At 36.0% G+C, this 17,439-nt stretch overlaps 1 protein-coding gene across 1 annotated transcript in view; it reads left to right on the top strand.

Moving 5' to 3' along the window:
* The window catches only part of LOC150095783 (mediator of RNA polymerase II transcription subunit 13-like), a 237,279-nt gene that overhangs the window by 81,728 nt on the left and 138,112 nt on the right, over window positions 1-17,439 (top strand). The window contains exons 5-6 of the mRNA XM_090409956.1: window positions 2,795-2,940; window positions 12,368-12,541. Coding sequence (XP_090266082.1) covers window positions 2,795-2,940; window positions 12,368-12,541 — 320 coding nt within the window. The remainder of the gene's footprint in view (window positions 1-2,794; window positions 2,941-12,367; window positions 12,542-17,439) is intronic.

The raw sequence follows: 17,439 nt of genomic DNA, 5'->3' as shown, positions 1-17,439 counted from the left end.
AGGTACAGGTTGAATAAATATGATGGCAGTGGGCAGCCTTGCATAACTCTTTTTTTAATTGCTATTTGATCTGTTTCTATGTTTTTGTATTTCACTTCTGCTTGTGTTTCTGAATAGTAATTCTTGATACAATTTAATAGACATTTGTTGAACTCTGTTTTCTAGAATTGTAATGAGTTTGCTTCTGTTCATTGAGTCAAAAGCTTGTTTGAAGTCAATAAAACAGCAGTGTAGTTTTTTATTTTTGTCTCTCATAGGAGACAAAATAATCTGTTTAATAATCTGCTAATCTGTTTCATATGAAACTTGCATCTATTGTGCTTCTCCTATTTCTAAATCAGTTCTTCATAGAAATATTTAATTATATCTTTAACATCTCTAATTCCTCTTCTCCAGAACATTTTCCACCTTCCTGATATATACACACACACACACACACACACACACATATATATATTGGTGATTTACCTAGCATATTGTGCTTTATTTCCTAAGAGAACAGTAGCAATTTATGCCAGCTGCCCATCATTTGGTCCCCTGTCCAACTAGGAAACTGATTCGTTCACAATAGCTTTGTGAATCACTTTTCTCCTTCCCTTTCAGACTGAATAATGTGGTCTAATGTTCATCCCGCTTTATAATTGAAGGTAGCCAATCATAAAGTTGAATATTTGCTGAAATTTTCTGGTTATTTTTGATTTTAATGGTACAGACCACACATATTTGTAATGGTTTTCAGGTAAATAGCATTAAGCTAACATAATATTTTGAAATTTAAACATTAATTCTTCCTGTTTATATTTCATATTTTTCTGGATATTCCTTATGTTTTCCATTATTGTTCATGCTCTCTTTCCCACCATTTCCTTTATTTCATGGGAATGGAGTGGGGGTCAGATCACTCTTTTTTCCATGAATTCATAGTCAATCTTTAACAAATTATTTCTCTTTCTCCTAAGACATCAGTTCCCAACCAGTGGTACTTGTACCCCTGGGGGTACGTGCTGGACCGTTCTGGGGTACACGAAAAATAATCAGTAATAGTGGAAAAACCTCATTTCCACTATTTTATATTAAGATAGGCACTGAACAAAAGTGTTAGTATTTAAAAATAGCTATTTTAAAAACAAGGGGTACAATTTATAGAAATGGGTTTAAAAGGGGTACACTAACGAAAAAAGGTTGGGAACCACTGTCCTAAGGGTTTCTTATAACATCTCAACTATATAAATAGATTGATGAACAGTAAGCCCATAATCAGCATAAAACACTGGTAAGATGCTCTAAGTTTATTTTCCACTTGGAAATAAACTATAATAAATTTAGTTTAATCCTTTACCCAAGTGTAGGGAAACAAAGTTTGCTAAGGGTTTCTTATAACATCTCAACTATATAAATAGATTGATGAACAGTAAGCCCATAATCAGCATAAAATATTGGTAAGATGCTCTAAGTTTATTTTCCACTTGGTTAGACTATAATAAATTTAGTTTAATCCTTTACCCAAGTGTAGGCAAACAAAGTTTGCGCCTGAAGTATCTTCCGGACTGAGGCAACTCATAGTAAAGGTGGACCAAGCTCTCATCACTCCTTGTCTCAGTATCTCCCATAATGTAAAGCACATCTCCTTGTAGAAAATAAACTTCCAACATCTTTCTCTAAATCCAGAGTAAATTAATAATAAGGTGGTATTTGAGTTGCAAGTCAGCAGTTAGAAGAGGTCAAAACCAGTCTGGGTTGTGGCCCTTCCCTTAATGCATAGCATGATACATGTCCACAGGAGATGTGCTTTGCATTATGGGAGATACTGAGACAAGGAGTGGTGAGAGCTTGGTCCACCTTTACTACGAGTTGCCTCAGTCCTGAAGATACTTCAGGTGCAAACTTTGTTTGCCTACACTTGGGTAAAGGATTAAACTAAATTTATTATATTATACATTGGTAAGAAGGTAACAGCATGGTGTGGAAGGCAAAACCAGATTATGAGATTAAGTAAAAATTATTATCATAGCAATAACTATAATAGATGCTGATAGTAAAGAGATAGAAGAGCAGAAAGAAGCTGAATTATGATCACTTTGCATGGATATGCCATTCATCTGGAGATATTACTGTTACAGACTGATAATAAAATAGAGGTAGATGAATTGTAAGTATTTAGGATATTACAAAATCTCACTGTTGCACCATAGTGAAATTTACTGGGATGGAATTTTTGTCATATATGATGAAAATGTGCAAGGGAATTAACATTGTCTCCGACCCAGCTCTTTAAGTCTCAGCTCTGCAAGGACCAAGTAGAATGGAACCGTGACAAAATATTCTGTTGCATGAAGGAAGCTTGAAGAAAGAGGTAGCTAATTATAGACTGATTATCACAGAAGTGTGGTTAAGATACTGGAAACGTTTGTCAAAGACAAAATTTGGTAATTAGATAAATGTCTTCTATCAATTTGTTAAAACAGTATACGGTGCATGCGCGCGCAGTATATTGTTTTAGTCCACATGTGCTGGCAGCTAGATTATAATACTAGGTTTGTATATGGTTATTTCCACTAACTTCTGTAACAATCATGATTCTGTGCAAGACATATTAATAAGTTGTCATAATTTAATTGATTTTACATTCTTATTGTAACTCATTCAAAAATGAACTTAATTGTGATAATGTGCAAAGACAGAGAATTCATTGTAATTTTTATACTAAAAGCATTTTCTTCCTTACTGCATATGAAACTGTTCAAAATGTATACTACCAAGATATGATCATTTCAATGAACTGTATTATTTTCAGTCCACAGTTTGCTTTTGCCTTCAATTTCTTTGTACATGGAGAAAGTACTGTATGTGCCAGCGTAGATATCCGACAACGTTCACCTGTTTTTCGGTTAAACAAAAATCATCTTTCTGCTGCTCAGAGTTGCCATTCTGGTCTGAAAGGTGAGTTAATTTATTGTGTGCATGTTGTAGCTTTTGTTGATTAGACAGTTGTGATTTTAGTACAATGTGCATGGTGAAGTGATAACTGAAGCACATAGACAAGCATTTAAATTTGTAGCAACAGTGATGATTTAAGCGAATTGACTAGAAGATGTAGTTAGTTGACTCCATGTTGTGCTAAAATAGACCTTTTCATGTTTATTATAGGGAATATACGATTGGTGTTTGCTGTAGTCTTTTTTTTTTTTTTTTTTCAACAGAACATATCATCTTGTCCAAAGTAAAAGAGATGAACAATCTCACAGAACTTGATACACACCGAAGGAAAGAGAAGATTGTATATCCTTGATGGAACATAACCAGGAGGAGAGTTTGTTGGGAAAACATAGGTACTAGATTGTATTTATCAAGGATCTTTGAGATTTGTTTGGAGATGCCAGGAACAGAAGAGCAGGTTGTTCTTTTTGTACATCCTGCTCCTTTTGTTGTACTGACTACTTCTATTTATTACAATCAAGCCTTCACTGGCAAGATTCTACACGTCATTTGCAATAAAAATGGGCATCATCAAAACCTTTCATGTCTTCTCCAACCCTCAGGATCTCAGACTAGAACTGAACAATATCCGTTGCATTATGCAACAGAATGGCTTCTCTCTACAGCACATTTTTGACTCCTATAAGCCTTCTCATAACAATTCGGAACTGGTACATAGTTCCAGTTCCACATGTTTCTGGCATCTCCAATCCAATCCAATCTCTAAGAAATGCAGTCTAGTATCTGCATAAGTTTATCATTTTCAATAAGGATAAATGATTTCTTCTTTCCCTGGTGTGTACTACCAACTTTCCTGTGATCACCATCTTTTTTACTTCAAACTGACGGGAAGTTCTATTGAAAAAAGACTACATGAACACCAATCATATATCATCTATAATAAACCTGAGAAGTCTGGTTAAACACAACATGGAGTAGACACTGACCACAGAACCTTCTGATCAAGAACTTGCTTAATTCATAATTTCCACTACAAATTTGAATGCTTGCTCCAGGAGAGTGTACTGGAGTGTTACCACACCATCCAAATTTGAATCATAACAACTGCCTTTCCTTACCAGAAATTTTTGGGAAAGTATAATTATATAATAACTCTTATTGATCAAAAGAAGTAGTAGATTTTTTTAAATTTTTTTTTTAATCATATCTTGCTGTCCACTGTACCATAATGCACACTGCATGTGTCGTTTTTTATATCCATTTTACACCTTGTTTGAATTGTCAGTGCACTGAAGATGATCTCATAGATTAAGATCAAAGTATGTGTTAATCAAGTTATTTTGCTGATGTACTATGTCTATGTTTCAGTGATCATAATTATTTACAATTTATATTTCAAGAGAGTTCTTAAAAGTGTTATCTCCATTTATATCTATGTTAATCAATAGTTTATAGTGATCAGATGTTTTATTTCTAACCCAACTCACACACCCATAAGTTACAAATGGTTGGAAGATTACTTTGTAGAAGTCACAAGAAAAAAAGAAGAAAGATCTCGTTTAAATTGGAAGTAATCACTATTTAGTTTTAGGCATGATAAAATTGGATATCATATTAAGAAGAAAGGTGCATAAGAAAGTTTTAAAGTAACACAAAGTTGAGCAGCTATCAGCAATGAACTGTAGACTCAAATACACAAATATTATTCAAGATTAAATGAGAGCTTGAAAATAAAAACCAAAACTTGGAGATCCATTGGCAGGCACTGAAGAAAATATTGCTTGATTAAGCTAGAGAGGCATGTGGTGAGATTATCTGCATGCATTGAAAAATCATAACTTGAAGCTGGACTCAGGAAATTAAATGGGTTGTCAAGGAAAAGAAGAAAGCATACCAGCAATTATATCAGTTTATGTTCTGAGAGAATACAGGGGGGGAAAAATGTAAAAAGTGAAGCAGACTGTAAAATTAGCTAAACAAAAGTCATGAGAAACCTTTGGTAAGAACATAGAACATAAATATCAGGAAGGTGGCAAAATATTCTGGAAGCTATTGAAAAAGTTTAGAAATGGGGAAAGAGTACTGTAAAAGGAATAGTTCTTACTGTGGCTTCTTGCACCTTATACAAGTTGGCTATCAACCTGATAGTGTATTGAAGAAAACCCATTCTTTTCATTACTTCCCACAGTTTCACATGCTAAACACAGTCAAAAGCTTTAGAGTTTCTATGAAACACATTACCATAGGATGTCTAAATTCTTTATACTTTTCTGTGATCTGTCTAATGCAAAGGATCTGCTCTCTGGTACCCTTACCTTTCCTAAAACCTGCTTGTTCCTCAGGCATCTCTGTCTCAACTTTGGCTTCAATCCTATTTAGCATGATCTTCAATAAAATTTTGCTTGCAAGAGATATTAAACTAATAGTTCTATAGTTCTTGCAAGCCTTCATATCTCTCTTCGTATGTGGTGGTATGAAAACCAACTTCTTCCAATCTCTAGGCCATCCTGTCTCCCATATCTTTGTAATCAATCTATGAAACACTTATCCCTCCATCCCCTGTGGCCTTAATTAACTCTGCTGAGATTCCATCTGCACCTAGGGCCTTATTGCTGTTAAGCTGCTTAACTGCTCTTTCAATTTCATGTTGAGGAGGTTCCAAATCAGAATTTTCCTGGTGAGAGGGCTCCTCCAAATTTTCTTTATCCACTGTATTGTACAATTCCTCACAGAATTCTTTCCATCTGTTTTTGATTTCCAATTCTTCTGTTAGTAATACGCCATTCCTTTTTTTTTTTTTTTTTTTTTTTGATGAAATTCAATTTGGGTTTAAACTCGTGCTTTAGGTCACAAATGAAATAAAACATCCTTTTATAATTGTGTCTCCTCATCTAGAACTCTATCTCTTCACATTTATTAGTATAGAACTTTTCCTTGATGGCTCTTCTGACTTCTCTATGTAATCGCTTATATTCTTCAGTCCCTGCATCTCTGTTTTTCCAACCACCTTCTTTTGATTAGTTCCCATGTTCAATCTGATATCCATGGGTCTCTTGGTCTTCTTATTGGGCCGAGATACTTCTTTGTTGTATTCTCTATTATCACCTTGACTCCTTCCCAAAGCATTTCTGATCTCTGAAAAATCATCCAACTGAGTTGATGTTTCTTCTGTGAATCCACTAGGAATTTCTCTAACATCCAATCTAGTGGAATGTGCCTGACTTGGAAGTTTTCGGAGTCTTAGTCTTTGGTTCTTCGCCCCTGTGGAGCCAGGATGTGATCATTCTGGTGCCTTGACCTATCAATGTTAGATATCCAAGTATAAGTCCATTGTGGGTGTTTCTTAAAGCAGGTATTGGTAATAACTAATCTGTTAGCATGAGAAAATTCTAACAGCCTTTCACCACATGTGTTATGTTCACTCAGACCAAACATGCCACACTCCGGCCTGACTCTCATACTCTTTTCCACTTTTGCATTTAAGTCCCCTAAGATGTAAAGTATGTTTTTCCTTAATAGGCAGTCCAGAACAGTCTGTTAGTTTTCATAGAATTCCTCACTCTCTTCTTCAGGCCTATCTGTGGGTTGCATAGACTATCACGATTGATACATTGGTAGGCTGAACCTTAAATCTAATAGAAAGTATCCTGTCTTTTGAAGTGACCTTCTCCATTCCATCTGGTCTCTTTAATTCCCAGGATGTAATTTTTATACCTATCCATCTCTTTACTGACGATCTCAAGTGTTCCCATCTGTAGACCCCGAACATTCCATGTGCCTATGTAAAATTCCCTTCTAAGATTAATCTCATATCTTCTGTGTTCCTCATGCATGATTAGTCATGAAGTCGGAATAAATATGGAATGAGAAAGAAAGTAGTAAAAACACTAGACTACCTCTACACAACACAGTTTTGAAACAAGTTTTCATTTATGGATCTCAGCGCTGGGTTTGAAATATAAAACACTTGATTAATGACTGGAGACCATAATGAGAGTTCAGGGAAAGATTTAGGGAGTGAACAGATGGCATCATTGGCAGAACCACATTAAAACCAGGATATTGGGATATTCGGGAAATATGTGGTGGGATAGAAAAATTTAGCATAACAATTGTATTTTGTCAGAATAGCAGGGAAAAGATCTACAGACAGACCACAATCTAGATGGATTGATGGAGTAAGAGAAGCCTTGGATGACTGATTATATGTAAGATCTGATAACGGATTAATTAGGAGGAAAATTATTGATAAGAAGTTAGTAATGATGTAACTTTTTCATAATATCCTCTACACCCTTTGTGGGTACATAACAGGAATTTGATGATGATATGCCATCTTTACCAAATCTGTGCATTAATAACTAAAATAACTTAAGACTTCAGTTGATGTTTTCCATGTTCTTGCCTATTTTTTTAGTCTTCGTCTTTATATTGCAAATTTGCACTCTGAATTTGTCACAGCAATTACTTCATTCTAATGAACATTTGTATTGGATTTTATTTAAGAGTTTAATTCTGATATCAAAATCAGAGATTATCTATGTAGATAATCAGTAACAGTTGAAATAACACATACCCTTATCTTACACCTGATTTTACATTGAACCATCCTTCTCAGTAGGTATCTTTCAATTATAACTATTATTTTAAGACTTAAGTTTAAGCTATATATGTTGTAAATGGGACCTCATGCAGAACAGTATTCTGCATGAGGTCCATGCAAACGTTCTTGTAAAACAATTATGTTCAATGTAAGGCATTTTGTTTGCTGGCAAACTATTTGATAGTGTTAGTTATATGGAATACCAAACTTGGTTTATATTCTGTTTTTTAATGTCTTTTGCATGTTCAGACATGCAGATCTCTCCCAACCTTCCTGTTTACATAGCAAATGCCAGAAGTGCAATGAATCTTATAAATGCCTGGTTTTTTTCATCAGATTATGTTGGAGGTTTTGGTGGATGTAAGAACCTGGAGATTTTATGCAGTAGTAAAAAAGTTACTTTAATATTCTACTCAGGAAGCAATATTGCCACCTTGTTTATAACATTCTTGATGTAAGGTAGCATGATTGCATTCTTAAAATCTTATTTAAGTAAAGGAACAATATGAGGTTTGATAAGAATTTTGTTGATCATCTTGGGTTGATAACTATTGAGAACGAGGTTATGCCTCAGATAGCACAGTTCTTCATTTTTGTTAATTGACATACTGGACATTAAATGCTCCATCTCATAATGTTTGAATCATGCCTCTCTTTTGTAATGGAAGATGGTGTGAAGCAGCATGGAAACATCTTCCAGTTGTATTAAGTTTAATGTCAATCAACAAGCTGTTTGGATAATCAATTGTTTTTCATTCAGTGTTTGACTAGTCTGTCTTGTTTGGTGGGAAAAGGTTTAGAAACAGGTCCACTGTCATCCCTAGGCACAGTGGTAAAAAAACTGACTACAGGAATACCTTGTATAGCGCACTTTTGAACAATGCGGGTTTTGGTCTAACGCGGTTTTTATTATTACACTTATCATTATTACACTAACATTGTCAACACTGACTGGCGACTCCCGGGCGCCGCTAGTGACAGTCGAGAGCCACGTTTATGCAGTAGTTATTCGATTGGCTCTCACGTAGACACATTCTTTCCCCGTGGCATTTTATTATTTACGTTAATATTAGTATTTAATATTTTTTTATTATTTAAGTATGAGTGGAAAGAGACAAAACAAAGAAGACACTGTTGGATTAACAAAAAAACGCAAGTGGTTGACATTAGAGAAGAAACTTGAAATTATAAAGTGTCACAAGAATGGCGCTTCGTTTGCTAAAATAGCACGTGAGAATTCAAAAAGATTAAACAACATGGAATGAGAACCGCTTCTTATATGTCAAAAGTGATCACCAGAAATCAATCTTCTACCATGCAAAATATGGAATGCCTTCTAATGATCTGGATTGAAGATTGTAATCAGAAAAAGATTCCTTTGAATCAAATGATAATCCAGGCAAAAGTAACAAGTCTATATGACAAAATGAAAGCGAAAATGAAGGAGGTACAACCAGTGAAACTTTTATAGCAAGTCACGGGTGGTTCTACAGTTTCAAAAAGCGTATGGGATTCCATAACGTAAGAATCCAAGGTGAAAGTGCAAGTGCTGACACTAAAACTGCAGAATTATTTTCCAATGAATTGAAGGAGCTTATTGAGAAGGAAGGATACACAGGTGATCAAATTTTTAACGCTGACGAGACTGGCTTGTTCTGAAAAAGAATGCCATCGCGCACATTTCTAGCAGAGAAGGAAAAAACACAAGCTGGGTATAAAGTGTCAAAAGACCGATTGACACTTTTACTAAGAGGTAATGCATCAGGTGATTTAAAATTGAAGCCACTGTTAGTGTACAGAGCGGAAAACCCAAGAGTTCTTAAAGGCTTTACAAAGAACAATTTACCTGTTCATTGGCGTCGAATAAAAAAGCGTGGGTGACTCGTTCCATTTTCGAAGACTGGTTTAAAACTTGTTTTTGCCCTGAAGTTAAAAGCTATTGTAAAAAGAATGATATTCCTTTCAAAATTTTTCTTTTATTAGACAATGCGCCAGACCATCCAACTCTATTGACTGACTTAGATGAAAATGTCAAGATTCATTTTTTCCCCTTCAAACACAACATCAATTCTGCAGCCGATGGATCAAGGCGTTATCTCCACTTTCAAGGCTTACTATTTAAGACAAACTTTTGCTCACGCTATTAAAGCTGCAGCAGAAGAAGATTCTTGGACTTTGAGTGAATTTTGGAAGAAATTTAACATGAAAAATGCCATTCAAAATATTTATGAATCTTGGCAAGAGGTGACTCAAAGCAACATGAGAGCCGTATGGCATAATATCCTGCCGCATTGTTCAAAGGACTTTGTTGCCTTTGCAACACAGAAAGAGGAAATCTCAACAGAAATTGTGCAGACTGGCAAAGATCTTGGTTTTACAAGTTTCGATTGTAAAAATGTGAACGAATGTATTGATTCTCATTCAAATGATCTGGATGATGAAACCCTTTTGGAGTTGGAACAACAATGAGCCTATGAAGCAGAAGAAGACAAAGATGACCCCACTGATGTCATAGTTGAAGAATTTTCCTTTTCTGACCTTTCAACTTTTGTGAGAAAAATCGACGAAGCTTCTGACTTTCTCATAAATGCCGACCTGAATTTGGAAAGAAGCAGCATCAAAGTGAGACAAAGTCTCAATAATGCCATCAAATGCTACAGAGATCTAGTACTTGAAGAGACAGAGAAGACAAGGATGGTTCAACTAACACCAAAAGACTACTTTAGTAAAAAGTAAATTACTGTATGCTAAAATTGAAGCAATATTTGTTTTGTTTTCTACAACTTTTATATCAGTTTAAAAGGATTTTATTTGTATTTAGTTAATAAAAATAACATTTTCATTATCCTAAATTTTGTAATAAACAAATTAAATTGAAAACCTTTATAAATAGACCTCAAACAACGCGTTTTGCATAGCGCGGATGCTTCTTGGAACCAATTGACTGCGCTATACAAGGTATTCCTGTACATCTAAACTTGCTAGGATTTCTGAAGGCTCCATGTTTAAATCTTTAACCTTTTCAATACAAGCTTGTTTCTTCACATACGATTCTGTCTTTCCTATGTGTTGGACCAGGTTTGACAGATACTTTCCCAAGTTTTAAGTTGGGGAATCTCTCCTGTCTACAGTTGGCCATAATATCTTTTTTGTGTATTTTTGGAGTTCCATAAATTCATGGGACTAATGGATGTTTCAATGATAAAGATTTAAATTCTTCTAGCCAATTAGGTAACTGTTTTTGTCATTAGTTTTATTATGTGTATGCCCTGTGGGATCCTGGAATAAGGCTAAGTAGGTGTTGGAATATGGTTTATATCTGTATGTAGCATTATGATGATGATGATGGTTTGGTCTACCAAAACATCTCCACCAAACCAAAGATGAAAATAAACATCATTAAAATTGGAACTGAGACCACTTGTATTTGCTGAGTGGTCCTGGCCGTGGAAGTTTTCTGGTATTTGCCTTTGTCCACATGTAATCTATTTCTCTTTGCATGACTTTTCATGGTTGTTGTTTAAGTTAACATGAAATATTCCATAAAGAATTTTGCCCAGCTTCTCTGCAAATTGTGCCCTGGAAGATTGAGATCTAGTTTACTCCTTCCAATTTCTTGAGTCCAAACAGGATATTTGGTCACTTCATGTAGCCAGTATGCAAGATGTTGCTATTACAAACTGGTGTTTGCTCTTTCATATTTCTGGAACACAAACAGGATATCTGACCACTTTGTGTCTCTAATACTCAAGATGTTTCTATTACATGTAGCAGTGAAAGTCATCTATTGACTGTCAGAATACAACAGAGGCTTGATTCTTCCTCAGAAGGATGTGGATGTCACTCTTCAAATCCTGCCTGCATTGCCTCATACCTAGATAGTTTATTCTAGTCTGATGTTTTAATCCCTGTTGGCTAGGATATATATCCAGAGTTACTGATAAGTCAAATAATTGGTAGGCAAGCAGAGCATTTAATTGCCATAGACTGAATTTCTGGACACACATACAGAATAGTGTTCCTGAGCATCAGTTCCATCAGCATTTTTAAGATTTACCTTTTAGTCTGTAAATCATGTGTTCTGTCCCAGTTGTTTTGAGAATATTTTCAGTCTGCTTTAGACCCCAGTTGTTGTAGACTAGTAAAGATATCAGTTGAAGTTTTTACCCATTCATTATTATTATTATTTCGTGATGACACCTCCAAGGAGTTCAAAGACTCATCGAGAGAAGGCACCTACTCTACAACTCTCTGTGTCCACCACTTAATCCACTAACTATGCCAAATTGCCACTACCATCATCATCTACACCAGTGCCTACTTCCTACCACAACTATATTTTTTGCCTATAAATTGCGTATCTTTTGAAGGCCAATTTGTCTGTATGTGGGATGAAAAAACCATATTAGGATTCCTCCCGTCACAACGAGAATTGAACTTGGGTTTTTCCAATCAAATATTACTATCCAGAATATTTAAGTGTCATTACATTAATATATTATTATGTGACACCTCCAGGGATTCCAAAGACTTATTGAGGGAGAGTGTTCCAACAGCATTAAAAAATTGAATCCCTTCCAACCACTAACTGTGCTCAAACTTGCTTAACTTTTTGTGAGCCATTAGTAGCAGAGGCTCTATAATCGACCAATATAATGAAACTAATTTTATATCATTAGAAATTCCTTTTAAATAAATGAAAGAAATATGTGAATGTTTTTTTTTAAATGAACCTATTTGTACTTCCCAAAGTTTAGTGAGTCAGTTCTCATTTGTTTTGTAAAATTGCTATTATAATTCTTACTGTTTTTGATATTTAATATATAGTTATTTTGGGACCATATGGTTTGGCTGGTGTAGTAAATGGGCAAGGATATAAGGAAAGTGATCCTGTTACCCAGAGGATATTAAATGAATGGAACCAGTTTTATCCACTGCCTACTAGGGACCATATTACTGTTGGAAGTGATGAACTGCCAGGTGCACTAGAAGTACTTGTAGGTAAGTGGTTTTCTGTTTATATGCGATTTCTGAATTGAATGTTTCATATACTGTAGCAGTTGCTGTCAATCTTAGTTTTAATATTGGACTTTTATTTTGAATTAATTAGGTGCATTTTTTACATTTGATTGCTTGGCATTCTGCTTTCATGATATTATGGATGTTTGTGAATGTCTTTAGGTGGTAAAATAATTTTCATTGTGAAACCATATCCTCCTTATTGAAGAGGCATTGGGTGTGTGTGGGGGGGGACTCCCATGGTTTAATCCTAGAGTAAGGTTCTCAGATAATATAACTTGTAGTGTACTCGCAGTATGTAATACCGTAAGTTTCTAACTTCTCGTGAATGAGATTTTCATTTTAAAAAATGAATAAATAATGACTAGCATACATATTACTGCACAAATGTTAATTAATTGTCCCATTTGATAATTCAAATTGTATTATAAATCAAGTGCACAAAGCCCTCACATGCTAATTTATATCATCTGTTTATCCAATAATTCTTGTCAAAAACTTTCTGAATCAGGTGAATGTTAGATATCGTGTCAAAAAAAATCTCTTCGATAATGGACCTTCCCTTTCATTTTCACATTAACCGTCAGTGTTATTTAGCTTATTTTTTTCTTTGAAAAATAGATAAAGTAAGCTTTCACTGTAAGTCTTTTGTTTAGTAATAAAAAATATAAAGAAATAATCCAATGTCTACCATGATTAATTTATGATATACGAGGTGGTATCAAAAACTTTCGAGACTAGCTCTGTTTATGAGAAATTACTTTATTTATCTACGTTTACACACTATAACCTTCAAAATAGTCCCCTTGCAAAGCAATACAGCGCTTCCAGTGTTCCTGCCACTTCTTGAATGTGTCCTGAAAGTTTTATTTTTGAAGCATGTCAAGCGCCTTCTGCGATTTGCTCTGGATTTCGCAATGGTGCCAAAACGGTGATCTTTGAGCTGGATCTTCATTTTCGGGAAGAGGGCGAAGTCTGCAGGAGCCAAATCTGGCAAGTAGGGTGGGTGCGGAAGTGAGATCATGTTGTTTCTGGCAAGAAACGCACGTGTGGGGAGATCTCGGTGAAAGGGTGCATTGTCGTCGTGGAGCATCCAGTTTTTTGCGCGCCACAGATCCGGTCGCTTTCACCGAATGTCTTCCATCAGACACCTTAAAACCTGGCAGTAGAACCCGCTATTGACGGTCTGGCCCCTGATGACGAATTCTCTATGCACAATGCCACGAATGTCGAAAAAGACGATGAGCATACACTTGGTCAAGCTGCAGACCTCCCTCGCCTTTTTCGGTTGTGGAGATGATGGGCTCTTCCACTGTGAAGACTGTTGCTTCGTCTCAGGGTCGTACCCATACACCCAAGTTTCATCACTGGTAATGATCCTGTGACAGATTTGCCCAGTTTCATGCAGAATTTCACATCTGTTCTTTGTTCTAACTTGTTGTCCATGATGAAATCGCTGATGTGGTAACGCAGGTGGTCAGATTAGCATCTGTTGCATAGCTCCCGATGTACACAGGATGACGTCTTTTGGCACACTGACTTATTGAAGGTAGGTGCTCTCTGTGACTGTGCATGCAGCCTTGTGCTGCCATCCGTTGGTGTGTTACAAACCTAGTCTCAACTTTTTGATACCACCTCGTGTATATACACACACACACATACATACATTGATTTACTTGGTTTGAGTACATTTTATTAGTATTTAATGACTAGAACACTGGGAATTAAAAAATAAAAGCAGATTTTATTCACACGACTAGTTTCGTCTTTCACAGACTTCTTCAGGTTCAAAAAACCTAGAAATAACCAGCAAGATAACCATACAGGAACTGGCTCTACAGCACAAAAAAGCGTTAGCAAATAACTGTTAAGGTTCAAGCCTTGATGAGTTTAAAAATTAACTCTCTCTAACTGTATTATTAGGCATATGCGTGCATTTAAGATCTCGAGTACGCCAATATTGGATAGCAGAACAGTGACAATCTGACAAGTTGTAATTAAGGTGCATAAGGTTGATATGTACAGGGTTAAGGATTATTTCTTTTGATTCTATTATTTTCCTTTCTATTTATAACATTCATTGTAACAACGATGAATGTTATTTGACTTTTCCCAGAGAACTGGATCTGGGAGCCCTTCTTCATTGGAATTTGTGGAAAACAAAACATGACTAGATAAAGCACTGGCTCGTGTTCTCTTGTAATTTATATCTCTTTGCTGTTCCTCTATGCGGAGTTCAATTGATTTTTCTGTCTGGCCAAAGTATGGTTTACCAAAATTTCAGAAAGTCTGGTAGACGCCGGGATATTAGAGATTGTTATGTCTAGTCTTCGGTCGACTTAAAAGAGAATGTAGCTTTGGTAGTGTCATGAAGAAAATCCGTGTGTTATATTTTTTTAGAATCTTCGCCAGTTTTGTTGTGACAGAGCTGATGTAAGGAATAGAAAGTTCCCTTTAAAAATGCGATATTCTTCATTAAGTAGCCATTTAGTTCAAATGTAGTTAGGAGGTTGAGTTCATAGTTAAGTTCTTCAGAAAGAAGAACTTTCAGCTGTGTGTGTGTGTGTGTGTGTGTACACATACAATTGAACCTCATTTAGCATCAAAGCTTCCATTGGCCTACATGCTTTCGTTCTTCGTCACCTACTTTGTTTACCATCACACATCACTCACGTGATGCTCCTTTGAGACCTGTATGATGACTGATTGAGGTAGGCATGGAACAGTGCTGTCCAGTCAGTTGTTCTCCAGGCATGTTGTTGATTGTTTGTGACCTCTGATTTCATTTTTATAATTTTTGGGTGGCAGGAGTAGTATCGTGTGACTCATGTTTATTGCGCTGTAAGTGCATTTAATTTTATGTCATTAAGAGCAACTCATAAAATTAAACCCATTGATGCTAAGAGATCTCAGTCTTCTGAAGCTCGTTCTGCAGGTAAAGCATCATGAAAGGTCAGTTTAGCCACATAACAAGCAATAAAAAAAGATCATATTCAAGGGGTTAAGTGTTAAGTTAATTTGTGAAAAATGTAGCATGGCTAGGACCACTGCAAATGCAATAATTAAGAATAAAGAGGTTTGGAAAAAATGAAAGTGACAGATTCCTCAACTAGACTTTTTAAAGGGAGAGAAACAATTGTTGAAACGGAAAGTATGCTAGAAATGTGGATTACAGAAAACCAAATGAGAGGTAATTGTGTTTCTCAGATCTTTATTTGTGAAAAGACAATTGAACCTAATGAACTAGTTAGTGAATCACCTTCATCAAATGCTTGATACACTGAGTTTACTGCCTCTTATGGCTAGTTCGAAAGGTTCAAAAAGAGGTCTGGTATTAAAAGTGTTGTGAGGCATGGGGAAGCTGCCATTGCCAACCAAGAAGCAACAGAGGAGTTTGCAGAACTTGAAGAAGAGGAGAGCTTTCTTCCACAGCAGGTCTTCATTGTAGATAAAAACTAATATCTTCTGTTTCATCTACAATGCCCATGAAGGACCGTTTCACTCTGCTCTGTTGTGGGAATATCTCTGGAGACCTTAAAATCAAGAGCAACAAAAGAGCATGGGTTACCAGACAACACTTCAATGATTGGATGGCAGAAGTTTTCTGTCCAACTGTGCAGAACTACCTCAAATCCAACACATTCCCTCTCAAAGTATTACTATTATTGGTCAATGCCTCTGCTCATGACACTGAACTGGCATCCCTCATCGGTGTGAGGATTCCTTTTATCAACATTTCCTTTCTTCTCACCTAACACCGCTCCTCTCCTCCAGCCCATGGTCCAGCAGATAATTGCTACTTCAAGATCACACATCAGCTCTGAATGCCTCTGCCCTCAGTGAATATTGGAAGGAGTACAACATCCTTGAGGCTGTTAAAATTGTTGTAAAGGCATGGAAAGCGGTAACCGCAACCAGTATGAACTCTTTGTGGAAGAAAAAATTATGGCCCTCTGTGAGCCATGATTTTGAGGAACAAAGCAACCAAGAAGCCAAAATTCTCCACCTTGCACTGGCAGTGAGATTGAAAGTCGATGCTGATGATGTGCAGGATGAGCATAGGAGAGATAGAGAGAGAGAGTTAAATGCAACAGATCTCCAAGAGATGGCAAAGGAATCTGAATCTGACAGTTGTGAAGAGGAGCCAGAGGAAGAGTAAGAGACTGTCTCTACTGCACAAATAAAAGATTTCCTGGAATGTTGGGAAGGAGTTAAGGAGATTGCTCCTCTGAAGACAGCACTGTGGCCTATTTTAAAAAGCTGTTGAATGAGAAGGGGAAAAAAACACAACATCCTACACAATTTCTTCAAACCTCTGGCAAGAGATTCTCCTTCATCCTCAACAGAAGGAAGTATCATCACCTCCAGAGATTCCTCCTGTATAAGAAGAGGTATAGTGTGTAGAAGAGCTCCCTGACACTTGTGGAAGACGACTCTTCTTCTTCCCAACACTAATCCTTCTCTCCATCACCTCAACCTTAGCATGTACAATACCAAGATAAATAGAGCTTTTTTATTGTTATTTGTTTATTATTCAGTTTGTATGTGTAATACATGTTAATTAATATGTATGAAACATTAATTATGAACTTAAAACCATTTACAAAGCCTGAAATTAATAGCTTTGGTGGCAATAAATTTTTGCTTCTGAGTCTCGAAATGGATTACCTAAAATTCCATTGAACGTGTATTTTGCTTAATGTCACTTTTTCCAGTCGAATTAGTGATATTAAATTAGGGTCAACTGTGTGCGTGTGGCCCTTTTCAAAAAAAAGACTAGGTGGTCTTAGCGAGGATAACACAAATTTAAAAAACTTAACATGAATTCATAACTCTGTCTTATCCTACTAAAAATTCCATTAAAAGAATCTAATTACTTG

This window comes from Typopeltis vanoorti, chromosome 20 (genome assembly GCF_054136105.1).
Source record: "Typopeltis vanoorti isolate ZY-2024b chromosome 20, IOZ_Tvanoo_1.0, whole genome shotgun sequence".
Classification (NCBI taxonomy): Eukaryota; Metazoa; Arthropoda; class Arachnida; order Uropygi; family Thelyphonidae; genus Typopeltis; species Typopeltis vanoorti.
The sequence above is the reverse complement of the archived record's forward strand: the minus strand, read 5'-3'. Positions and strand labels throughout refer to the sequence as shown.